Source organism: Pyrus communis, chromosome 7, assembly GCF_041283825.1.
Source record: "Pyrus communis isolate YQ-2024b chromosome 7, ASM4128382v1, whole genome shotgun sequence".
NCBI classification, from domain to species: Eukaryota; Viridiplantae; Streptophyta; class Magnoliopsida; order Rosales; family Rosaceae; genus Pyrus; species Pyrus communis.
Genome location: NC_142571.1, coordinates 25,384,022 through 25,395,726, shown reverse-complemented (window position 1 = coordinate 25,395,726; position 11,705 = coordinate 25,384,022). Strand labels below are relative to the sequence as shown.

General features: G+C 38.2%; 1 protein-coding gene and 1 pseudogene across 2 annotated transcripts; one reads left to right on the top strand and one right to left on the bottom strand.

Annotated features, from left to right (window-relative positions):
* Nucleotides 1-5,709: 5,709 nt before the first annotated feature.
* LOC137734069 (coronatine-insensitive protein 1) lies at nt 5,710-9,739 on the top strand. Of its 2 annotated transcripts, XM_088696680.1 has the most exons (4): nt 5,856-6,308; nt 6,449-6,923; nt 8,014-8,485; nt 8,718-9,739. In XM_088696680.1, exons 2-4 carry the CDS (start codon nt 6,451-6,453, stop codon nt 9,531-9,533), a joined length of 1,761 nt encoding a protein of 586 aa, XP_088552806.1. In that variant the 5' UTR covers nt 5,856-6,308; nt 6,449-6,450; the 3' UTR covers nt 9,534-9,739. The 2 variants fall into 2 exon arrangements, with proteins under 2 accessions (XP_068329434.2, XP_088552806.1); XM_068473333.2 differs by having other exon boundaries at nt 5,710-6,923.
* On the bottom strand, nt 7,558-7,677 carry LOC137735775 (5S ribosomal RNA; annotated as a pseudogene).
* Nucleotides 9,740-11,705: the final 1,966 nt, after the last annotated feature.

Below are 11,705 nucleotides of genomic sequence, written 5' to 3'. Positions count from 1 at the left end.
CTCTTGGTAATATATTAAATTGTTTGAACCTAATATTTGTCTAAATCCCAATTGATTTGAATGATGATGAAATATGGGGATATGCAGGGCATCAGATAATGAAGCATGCAAGACAGGATGATATTATGGTTTTTTTTTTTTTTTTTTTTTTAAATCATTTTCATAAACGGGATAAATAGGATGTGAATTATATCCCCAAGCAAGCAGTACAGTTCAAATTGATTTGGAATGTCTGGTGTGTGGACGTGTGAATTGGATCAGTTTGGTTTTGCTGACGAATTCAAGTGGTATGCTGCAAAATGATATTAAGTTGATATTGGAATGTTGTTTATTTGTAGACGTCACTTGGAAGCTGCTAATGGGGTTGGATTTTGAACTGATTATTATCCATTTAAAATATGGTGATAATTAGTAAAAAAAAATGAATTTGAAATTCATTTAGACGGGGATCAGGATGCATGCATGGATGGGTTTAAAGGTGATGGAATTATGATGATGAGATAAGAAGCCTAGGTAGGCTAGGCCTTTGGTCATGATGTGATAATCCTGGATAGGCTTTTATTTTGTTTGAAAAGTCACGAATAGCAATATGGAAGATAGGCTTTAGCCTATGCCACGGATCAGTCTTTCATTCCACGAGTTTGAGTTTCAATTGGTCTCTACGAAATTTTCAGGCCTTGCCAAGCAAAAAATGTGAATGTTATAAATACAAGATACTTTGGGACAGAGAAAGCCCCTCCAAAAATCAACACACAAATTTCCATGCGCAAAGCTTCTCAACAACCTTGAGATTTTTACCTCTTCCCCTTTCTTCCCGCCGACACATTTTCAATTTGGGTAAAGCATTGTGAAGGCAACCGGCGACATCTTTAGTTTGGGTAGACAACACTGGAGCCGTAAAATCAGCTTACCGAGGAGCACCTTCAGTTTGGATAGACAACATTGCTTCAAGGCCAACTGGTTATTTATTCAAGTCTCGGTCAACAAGGATTTTCGAGTCCTTGTTGGTAGAGGTCATCTCATCAACCTTTTCGGAGAAGTGAGGTGTTACAAGTTACTTGGCTTGCCACATTGAACGCTGAGTTTTGCTTTATGATTGGATATTTAAAGCTGCATTTTAAAGTTCGGCACTCCGACGGCCAAACCACTTTTACCATCAAGACATTTATCTCTTTCAAGTATTTGTGTTCATATAGTCTGATACCGGTTCGGCATACTTATACTCTCACAAATATAGTTACCGAGACTGAGCCCAGTGCCGATGATTTGTGAACTTAGTAGAACTAGCAGCCTTATCTTCAGGCTCTAGAACCCGAAGGCCGAGACGTGTTCCTTCCTCGGCCGCAATCGCAAGATTGAAAAGTTAGCAGTTCACTCAACGCCACATCATCACATTTTACTCCCTAGCTGAGCTTGGCCAACGAGTTGGCACGCCTCGCACACAACTGAAAGACGTAGTTAGCTTATTAGTTACTCGGCCTGCACGCCATGTAGGTTTGGCAATTTTAGGGTTAACAACTATAAAACCAATTGGTAATTTGGGGAGTAACCTACCCTCTTATAAGCACATGCAAGGTCCTTCTCTCATCAATGTGGGCTTCATTCTCAACATGTCCCCTCACATGCGGTGAATTTTCAAGCCTAACATGTGGACATCACAAACGGGGTGACGTGGAGCGTGTGTGGTCATTAGGCTTAACACTTGGGACAACCTACTCTAATACTATGAAGAAAATTGAGGTTCCACCATAAAACCAATTGCAATATGGAGAGTATCCCAACCTCTTATAAGCACATGTAAAGTCCATTCTCTCATCAATGTGAAATTCATTCTCAACAACACAACTATGTGAGAGTCAGATTAAAAAATAATTGTCTCGATACCTATTTCCCATGCCATCTTAAGCCATAATATATCGCCCGTAGCACCGCTTCAAGTACTTGTCCAACACCCAGATTAATAGCAAAACCCGTGATCCAATCTCTCTATCGTTTCCACCTGCTGCAATAACCCCATTTTCTGAAGCTGCAACACTAGTTTTTTAAAGAACTAAATTTTGGGGTTCATTATCTGGAATTTTCTATGGTAATGATGATTACGAGGACGACGACTTTCCATAGTCTTGTCGATTTCTAAATCCCCAACTTGATGAGGATGACAACGACTCACTCGTTCCTCTCGTCGACAATATTTCCACCAAATAAATTAGCCATTTGTGGGAGTCAGCTAGGGCAACTTTCGATTTTAATACTGCATGTCATTTTTTGAACATGATATCGTATGTCAACTTGTAGGCGAAAATGAAGAAATATTGTATACAATTTTCCGTCGTGAGAGAGGACTAAAATGTCGGACGAATTCTTTTAACGTACTAAAAAAGAGTCGAGAAAAATAAATATGTGTGAATTCTTTTATGATGTGAAATCAGATTGAATGTGAACACTCTATTAATTAGCTAGATTGATTAATTCATCATTCTCTCTTTGAAACACGGTATGTTATAGCTATTGGATTGTAATTTGTATTTGCAGTCAATATGATTTTATAATTTACACGAACCTATGCAAGTATATACGGTTGATATATACGTAGTTTTTTTTTTTTTTTTTTTTTTTTTTGAAAAAAACGATATTATCTACACTATACGTAGTTAAGTGTAAATGTCTTCATTAATCTGCTTTGTTTAATTTCTGGGGTGCACGAGAGACCAGTGTGCAGTAAGTGAACGACCACGTACTAAATGTGAGCTCCTAGTTTTGTCTCCCTGGGTTCGGTGGGTTGTGAGAAAACCCAACCATATTTCTCTTCATGTATACATTATTACGTACATGTATCTAACCAGATTTCATGTGCGACTTTAACTTCCAGTATTGATGTATGAATTAAGTTACTTATAACAAGCAATACAATAATTACAACGGATCAACTCATCATAACAAAGTTACGTCATCATAATAAAATTACAACGTTATAATTGGGTTATTCAAAATTATGTTTCGAACTTGTTACAAATACATATTGTCCTGCTCCTCTCTATAAGTTGGATTTGAACCTCTCTCAACCGAATGAAGACAACTACCTCTATATATATTAGATACGAAAACCGTTAGAAAGGTTCTTTCATTTGGTGGACCATGACAACGAACTAGTTTAATTAAGTGGATATTGGCTTTATTTATATTAAACTATTTGCATTATTAGTCATAACGTGGAAGTCACCGTCCTAATTAATTATGTCAAAAAGAGGTTAATTTGCTTTATAACACGGGCATATTTTGACTAAGATGCCTCGTTTGAAAATAGAAGAAAATATATCTACATACAAATTAATACTATGTGCTATGCAGATGATGGGAAATATATTCTTCACTTGAAATAATATACATCAATTTCTTGTTGCACAACAAAAAGTTTGGTTCTTTACGTATAACAAGTTATTCATTTTCGCAGGAAATATCAAATTTGTGATCAAAATGATTTTTTTATATATGTATTAAACTGTATTTGCATGTAAAAACTCAAATAATTTTGTTTATATTTATATATGGAATGAAGATGAATAATCACATATCATCCACCATTACTGACAACTGTCAAACTTTTTAAGCAGCTTCAAATTAATTTCGAAATTATTACCGGGCGAAATCATTTGCAATAATAATACATGAACTTGACTAGTCACAAGGTCCAAGTCAAGCATGAACAAACCGGAAAGAGATCATCTCCGAATTTATTCATCCTAATTCACCAAATTATGAAATCAGTGCTATTAAAATTTGATTTAACGGTTAAAGTTATTATAACTTTATAAAGTTGGTCTTTTTTTGTAATCATTGAATCAAATTTTAATGGTACGAATTCTCTGATTTACTGAATTAAGAATAAGAGATTCGGAGAAGATCTCTTTCCCAACAAACCATAGAAACATTTAACTAAATGTTTCTTGTAACATCTACGGTTCAAATAGATAATCATACAAAAGGATTCAACGGCTAACACCATCATGCTTCATTGGCACGGAAATCAAGATCGAATCTATTTGCCACGTCATACAATATATTTTATGTCCCCGTTTACGGCTCGTCTTTCAAACATAAAGTCACCCTTTGACGCAGGAGATCAGGTTCCTGCGGCACAACATCGTGCCACGCATCAACTCCTCCCTCGAGGGTCCACATAAGCTTCGCAAGCGCAGAAATCTAATCCGCGCTCCCCCATTACATGTGCGTTGATGCTTTTGTTTAGCAACTAAACACGATCTTAAACACTGCTTAAGTTGCACTGTTCAGACTTTTAACTTCATTGTTAACCCATAGATCATACAGCTTTTAATTTCATTCGTGATTATAAAAGTTTGTGTCGAGACATTGAATCATGTTACACGTAAAACAATCATCATAAACACATAAGACTCTTGTAATTTCATCTCACCGGCTTAATTAAATTTAATCATAATGAGACTTGCTCTAAACAGACAACTGTACCGAAGTTCTATCCACTATTACCTTTGTCTACCCTAATCAATTTTATGGCAAAGACAAAGAAAAGTGTTTTTGAGGCCATGTTCTATCTTTAAAGAATGCCCACTTTCCTTTGTGAATTATTGGATCTTCTTTCTTTTCTTTTCATGGGTTCATTTGGTCTTTTAAGTAGTAAGTTATGAACGTCCTTATCACCTATGAATTGAGAAAATATTGAAAGCAACAACAAACCTTAAGAAATGGAAAACAAATAAAATAAAAACCTTGCTCAAACCTAATGCAGATTTCAAAAGGCAAAGCTAGTTTATCTACATTTTTAAAATTGTCAAATTTCATGACTTAGGGGATCAATTAATTCAAGAGCAATGCATAGCTACTCAAAGTTGAGTAGAGCTTCTATTCAAAATTCTTCATGTCTGATTCATAAAACTTTATGCTTACAATCGGAATCGTTCATATTATAAAATCATTATGTAAAGATCATCTCTGCAAAAAATGAATTGAAACTAAGGTCATTAAGTAGATCAACGGTAGGAAATAGATAAGCGATTTTGTAATGCTTTTATCATTTTCGTTCAACTGTCCTTATATAATTCGATGACTAAATGACTTTAGTTTTAATTGATTTTTTGCAGACATAATATTTATAGAGTCATTTATAATATGAACGGTTTTGATCATAAACACAAAATTCTATCAATAAAAAAGGAAGATTTGTGAGTAGGATATCCTATTGATCCTTTCAGTACTCAAGTATTATTCTTAAGAGTAATTATATACTTATTACATATTTGTTCATCTCTCTAATAGATGTAGCACCCACTAGTACATGTGGGTCTTATCTTTATTTGAGAGATGATACAAATATGCGATAAGAGTAGCATAATTGTATTCTTAATTCAAATTTGCATTCATGGATTCGACAGAGTTCCATGATCATAATCACAAGATCAATTTTAAGTTTTAAACATGAATCAGATTAATGAGATTCAGAAGACATTGAGATAAAATTAAGAATGACACTTTCTATACATATATTTTTACTTTTTATGCATCTCTTAAGTTCGACGGTTGAATTGGTTAAATCGAATTGAAGAGGATACAAAGAATGTATAGAAAGTCTAAAACGAAAGACAAACTAATGTTGGTAATAGTTCGTCCTTCCGTTTACATCAGAGTTAAACTACTCCTATACAGCATCTGCTGCAGTGACAGAGCAATTGCATCACCACCAACCAATCCCAAACGACCACGCTGTCACTGCGCATTCATCCCACTCCAACTTTCACTGCATAACGACGACGTTTTTCTGTTTCCTACCTTTGTTTTTGTCGTCTTCTCGTTATCTTTTTCCCCCCCCTGCCGCTTTCCTTTTCAATCCCCCCCTCCCTTATGTTTTTGTGAGGCGCAGAATTATTCTTAAACACCCCAAATAACTGAAAGTCCGATCCAATCGCCGCCGGATTCCTCTCCGGACGATCCCCACCGTACGTTTCAGATCCGTCTTCTCAGACCATGTGCTTCGCGTCCACGCCGACTCCATGCTCCGGCGCTCCTCCACTGGTTGCCCTGCTCCGCCGTCTTCGATCCGATTGGTCTGTTTTCTGCGCGAGTTTCTCGTAGATCGTGCTTTCTAGCTCCTCTCTATTCCCTCTTGTTCCTGCTCGTTTCTTGACACGTTGCGGCGTTTCTCTGAGATTCTGATTTTGTAAACGTCGGTGCTGCGGTGTCGTTTTAGTTCTTTTTTTTGGGATTGGATTTGGAAATATAACTGTTTAGGGTTTGGATTTTGGAAATCCAGTTTCTATTTCTGGAAATATTTGGAGGTGAGGATTCGGAGCTCTGAAAACCCGATCTTGAGTTTAAGAATTCAAATCTTTTTCCACTTTTGACTCTGAAATTTTTTGTTAGAAATAGCAGTAGAGTTTTTTGAGTGAGGATTTTCATCGCCGACGTTTCTTTTTAGCGATGGAGGATCGAAGCGTGCGGTGTAGGATTTCCGACGTCGTAATGGACTGCGTGATGCCGTATCTCCACGACCCGAAGGACCGCGACGCCGTGTCGTTGGTGTGCAAGCGGTGGTACGAGCTCGACGCGCTCACGCGGAAGCACGTGACCATCGCACTCTGCTACACCACGACCCCGGATCGGCTGCGGAAGCGGTTTCAGCACCTGGAGTCGCTGAAGCTGAAGGGGAAGCCGAGGGCGGCGATGTTTAATCTGATTCCCGAGGACTGGGGAGGGTTTGTAACGCCGTGGGTGATCGAGATCGCCAACTCCTTCCACCGCTTGAAGTGTCTGCACTTTCGGCGGATGATTGTTAGTGATTCGGACCTGGAGCTCCTGGCTGAGTCACGTGGGCGCGTGCTTCAGGTGCTTAAGCTCGACAAGTGCTCAGGGTTTACCACCGGTGGGCTTTTGCACATCGGCCGCTCCTGCAGGTAGTAAAGTTCACAACTTTATTTGAAATTTTTTTACCTGCGGTGAATTTTGTTGTGGGTTCAATCAGAAACGTTGGATGCATTCATTGTTTTGGTAAAAATTGAGGGACGAAGTTATATTCTTCCATGCTGCATAGTTTTATTACTCTTTTAAGTTTTTTTTCGAGTATCAATTAATCGGAATAATGCTATGTTTGGACGAGGTACTTTTATAGCCTGACTGCTGCAGTATGGATTACATCGCTGATTAAAAATTTTAGTTGCAGGGATTGCTTATGGGTCATTCATTCTTTCATTATGTCTCACAGTTCAGCATGTTGTTTCATTTGTAATTTGTTCGGCGAAAGCTTGGGTTTGGACAGTTCTTAGCACTTCTGGGATCCCCAAAATTTAGAAGTTGCATAAGAAAGGTTCTGCAGGTGCCCAAATATGTCACTTCTGATTTAAGACTGGCCCCAACTTAACTGAAACCTCGGGAGTGATGGTCTTTTGCTCTTGAGGTTTCACATTTAGGGTCCTCGACTCCCCTGTTTATTCCACCCGTAGTACCAAAATATTACTATCATGGTTATGGACAACAACACAACACAACAACACAACAAAGCCTTTTCCCACTAGGTGGAGTCGGCTGTGGGGGATGCAACACGAGGACTTTCTAGGAGGTCACCCATCCTAGTACTACTCTCACCCAAAACTCGCTTAACTTCGGAGTTCTGATGAGATCCGGTGCATGTGAGTTGGTATGATCGCATCCCAGGGATTCGACGTAAGGTAGAAGTGTCAGCTGACGACTACTTGACGCCCTCCCCCTCCTCCTTTTTCCGGGCTTGGGACTGGCAATGTAAGATAAACTTACACAAGCGGAGTTTATCATGGTTATGGACAAGGAACAGAAATTTGCATGCCGCATTTTGTAACTTTCTTGAGGGGCATTCACGTAGTAAACATCGCATGCGCATCCCCGCGAATCCTTGTTCTTTTAGACATGTTAATGCATCTTTTTGCAGTCATTCTCAACTAACTATTTTTCTGTAACTGTCATCTGGAGAGACGTTATTGACGTTGTTTTTATCATTATATGCTTTCATAGGAATTTGAGAACCTTGTTTTTGGAAGAGAGCTCCATAGTTGAGGAAGATGGCGACTGGCTACACGCGCTTGCTGTAAACAATACTGTCCTGGAGACTCTGAATTTTTATATGACCGATCTTAACAAAGTCAAATTCGAAGACCTTGAACTCATAGCCAAAAACTGCCGCTCCTTAACCTCTGTGAAAATTAGTGATTGCGAAATCTTGGAACTGGTTGGCTTCTTCCGTCATGCGGCTGTCTTGGAAGAATTTTGTGGGGGTTCCTTCAACGACCAATCGGAGAGGTACTCTGTTGTAACTTTACCCCAAAAACTTTGCCGTCTCGGTCTAACATACATGGGAAAGAATGAAATGCCAATAGTGTTCCCATTTGCAACCCTTCTCAAAAAGCTCGATCTCCTTTATGCATTGCTGGACACTGAGGACCATTGCACATTAATTCAGAGGTGCCCCAACCTGGAAGTTCTGGAGGTAGGATTACAAAACCATTTTGTGTATCTATCTACAATAAGTTTTCTGTGTGAATTTTAGTGTAGGTGTGAAACGGTGCCGAATTTATGCCTTTGCTTGTAAATTTTCCATTCTTTGGAAGATTTATTTCACATCTATACATCATCAGGAGTGTCTTGAATGCTTTTGCTTTGAAGTAGGAATCGTATTTGAAACTTGCATATGAACTTTAATTTGTTTCTATTATGTACAGACAAGGAATGTTATTGGAGATAGAGGACTAGAAGTTCTTGCTCGGAGTTGCAAGAGACTAAGGAGGCTCCGAATTGAGCGGGGTGCAGATGAAGGCATGGAGGACGAAGAAGGTGTTGTTTCCCAACGGGGTCTTATGGCCCTGGCGCAGGGATGCCCTGAGCTCGAATACCTGGCTGTTTATGTATCGGACATCACCAATGCATCTCTGGAATACATTGGGACTCACTCCAAAAATCTCTCTGATTTTCGCCTTGTCTTGCTTGACCGAGAAGAGACAATAACAGATTTGCCACTTGACAATGGGGTTCGAGCTCTTTTGAGGGGATGCCATAAGCTTCGAAGGTTTGCTCTGTATCTCCGTCCTGGGGGGTTGACTGACCTCGGACTGAGTTACGTTGGCCGGTACAGTCCGAATGTGAGATGGATGCTTCTGGGTTATGTTGGGGACTCTGATGCAGGGCTTTTGGAGTTCTCAAAGGGTTGCCCTAGCCTGCAAAAATTGGAAATGAGGGGTTGCTGCTTCAGCGAGCGTGCACTCGCTGATGCAGTAATGCAACTGACTTCCCTTAGGTACTTGTGGGTGCAGGGGTACAGAGGATCTGCTACTGGTCGCGACCTTTTGGCAATGGCTCGCCCGTTTTGGAATATAGAGTTGATTCCTCCCAGACGAGTTGATGTTCCTGATCAGCAGGGGGAGGCATTTGTGGTCGAGCATCCAGCCCATATACTTGCATACTACTCACTTGCTGGACCGAGAACAGATTTTCCAGATACTGTTATTCCCGTGGATCCGGCATCTTTACTCATCTCCTAGAGCTGTACATACAACCTCTCTTTCTTTTTTTTTCCCACAAGCAGTCATTTTCTTACCACGCCTTGTTTGTAAATTCATGTTACTTTTTTACTTTTGGTTAAGAGGGTTTCGATTTCAAGTTTCAATTATATTTCTAGACTTTAGTTCTGTAATAAGTTTGAGTTACCCTGTGTAATCTGAAAGCACTTGCACTCTTTGATCCGGAACTGTTTTGGTCGTCTTTTCCGCGAAGTTTGCTTCAATTTCAAGCCAGTAGCGCGACTGGTATATGTTTGCCGAGTGAATCTTACTGGGAAACTATTGTACTTTCTGGAGCAGGGTGTGGGGATGTATCGAGTTTTCAAATAAAATAGGAGAGGGATCTTGGGATAACTAACTCAATTGGATCTGAGTGTCAAATCCGATGGCCTAAGACTTCGTCGAGTTGTTTCCCAATTTGAGTTTTAATACCTTGTGAAGCTGCTGATTGTTACGATCGTTGAACAAATTTGGTTGACGAACTTGGTTTATGTGCCCCTAATGTAGCGGTGGCTTGTCGACCATTTGACACCAAAAGGTTAAAGCCAACAGGGAACAAGCAACCACCGCATATGAAGCTCAGAGCACATCTATTTGTGATCCAGTTCTCATCTTTCTTCGGAGTGTTAGACTTGGAGCAAAACCAGGTGAGGAAGAAACTGCAATGCTGCAACAATCATCTGCAACTCAACTTGTAGCGGGGAAAATTTCCCTATCACAAGTTGATACAGCCATATGTGTCTATCTGTCTCATCACTGATCATGTATGTTGAGAAAGATAGATAAATGACTCTCTACAACGGATGATGCCCAAGAGTCGTTAGGTGTGAAGGAACAAAGTTTTGGCCCCATAGGTACAAGTTCTTGTCAAGTTTTAAACTATGGAGTTCGATGTGTGGTATATATTTGCCTTTTAAGTGGCTCAAACTTACCGTTAAATTTTATAAAACTCTTCAACACATATCCGACTATTAAGTTCAGAAAGAAAAAAATGTCAACGCATGAATACTAACACGATTATATGACTTTTTCAAGTCTCCATTTAAAAGTGGCAATTAGTGGGTTACTTCCATTGGGATCGAGTCAATTTCCAATTGATAATGGATGAACAACTTCTCATTTTCAATTGAATTTTCCTTAGTACTCTCTTCACCTACTTTCCATTTGTAATATTCTATATCCTAAATTTTTAAATAATTGTGAAATTCTCTCAAAATTTTCTTGACACACTTAAGTGGTGGATTATCCTGATATATAGTCTTTTTGCTTAACGCACTGCATTTTGAGTTTAAGTCTATCTCCCTCTCCCTAATCGTAAAGTAATATGGTAATAAGTTTGTAATAAAAATAAGGGAAAATTAGAATGCCCTACATTTTTTCTATAGTTGTTAGATTAAACATTCGTCCCTTTTAAAGATTTGATTAAGGTTCTTTGATCAATTGCCACCTCAATAATTTTCTATTTATTTAATTTCCAAGTCATTAATTTAAATGCATTTATATAGAGGCATAAGGTAACTTAGTAACTAATTGCCTATAATATACGAATTTAATTTCGTCAATCCTCTTCTACGCATTAAATGACATTTTTTTAATAAAATAAAATAAAATTTTAATTAACTAATTCCTCATTACCTTATTATCAGTATTAAAAAAAAAATATATCTTTCTAATAAAAATGTCTCAATAAAAATTCTTCAATACATATTTTTTTCATGTATAGATATATAAAAATATACTTAAAACTTATGGCACATTTGAGAACAAAAGTATCGACTTTTGGTACGTTTAGATTTCAAATGTACCGAGAAACCAAATGTACCAAAAATTCAAATGTACCATAAAACCAAATGCACCAATTCTTATGTAACCCTTTTGATACGTTTAGATTTCAAATGTACAGAGAAACCAAATATACCAAAATTTCAAATGTACCATAAAACTAAATGTGCCCATTGTCAGGTAACACTTTTGGTACATTTAGATTCCAAATGTACCAAAAGACCAAATGAACAAAAAATCACAAATGTACCACAAAACCAAATGTCTCTATTAGATAACCTTTTTAGTACATTTACATTCCAAATGTACTGAGAAATACAAAAAATCAAATCCACTATAAAACTAAATGTGTCCATATTATAGGTAAATACA

Bases quoted from the DNA above. Each gene is read 5' to 3' on its own strand.
- LOC137734069 (XM_068473333.2), top strand. From the start codon at position 6,451: ATGGAGGATCGAAGCGTGCGGTGTAGGATTTCCGACGTCGTAATGGAC. The intron at 6,924-8,013 runs GTAGTAAAGTTC...ATGCTTTCATAG, and splicing joins CACATCGGCCGCTCCTGCAG to GAATTTGAGAACCTTGTTTT. The intron at 8,486-8,717 runs GTAGGATTACAA...TATTATGTACAG, and splicing joins CCAACCTGGAAGTTCTGGAG to ACAAGGAATGTTATTGGAGA.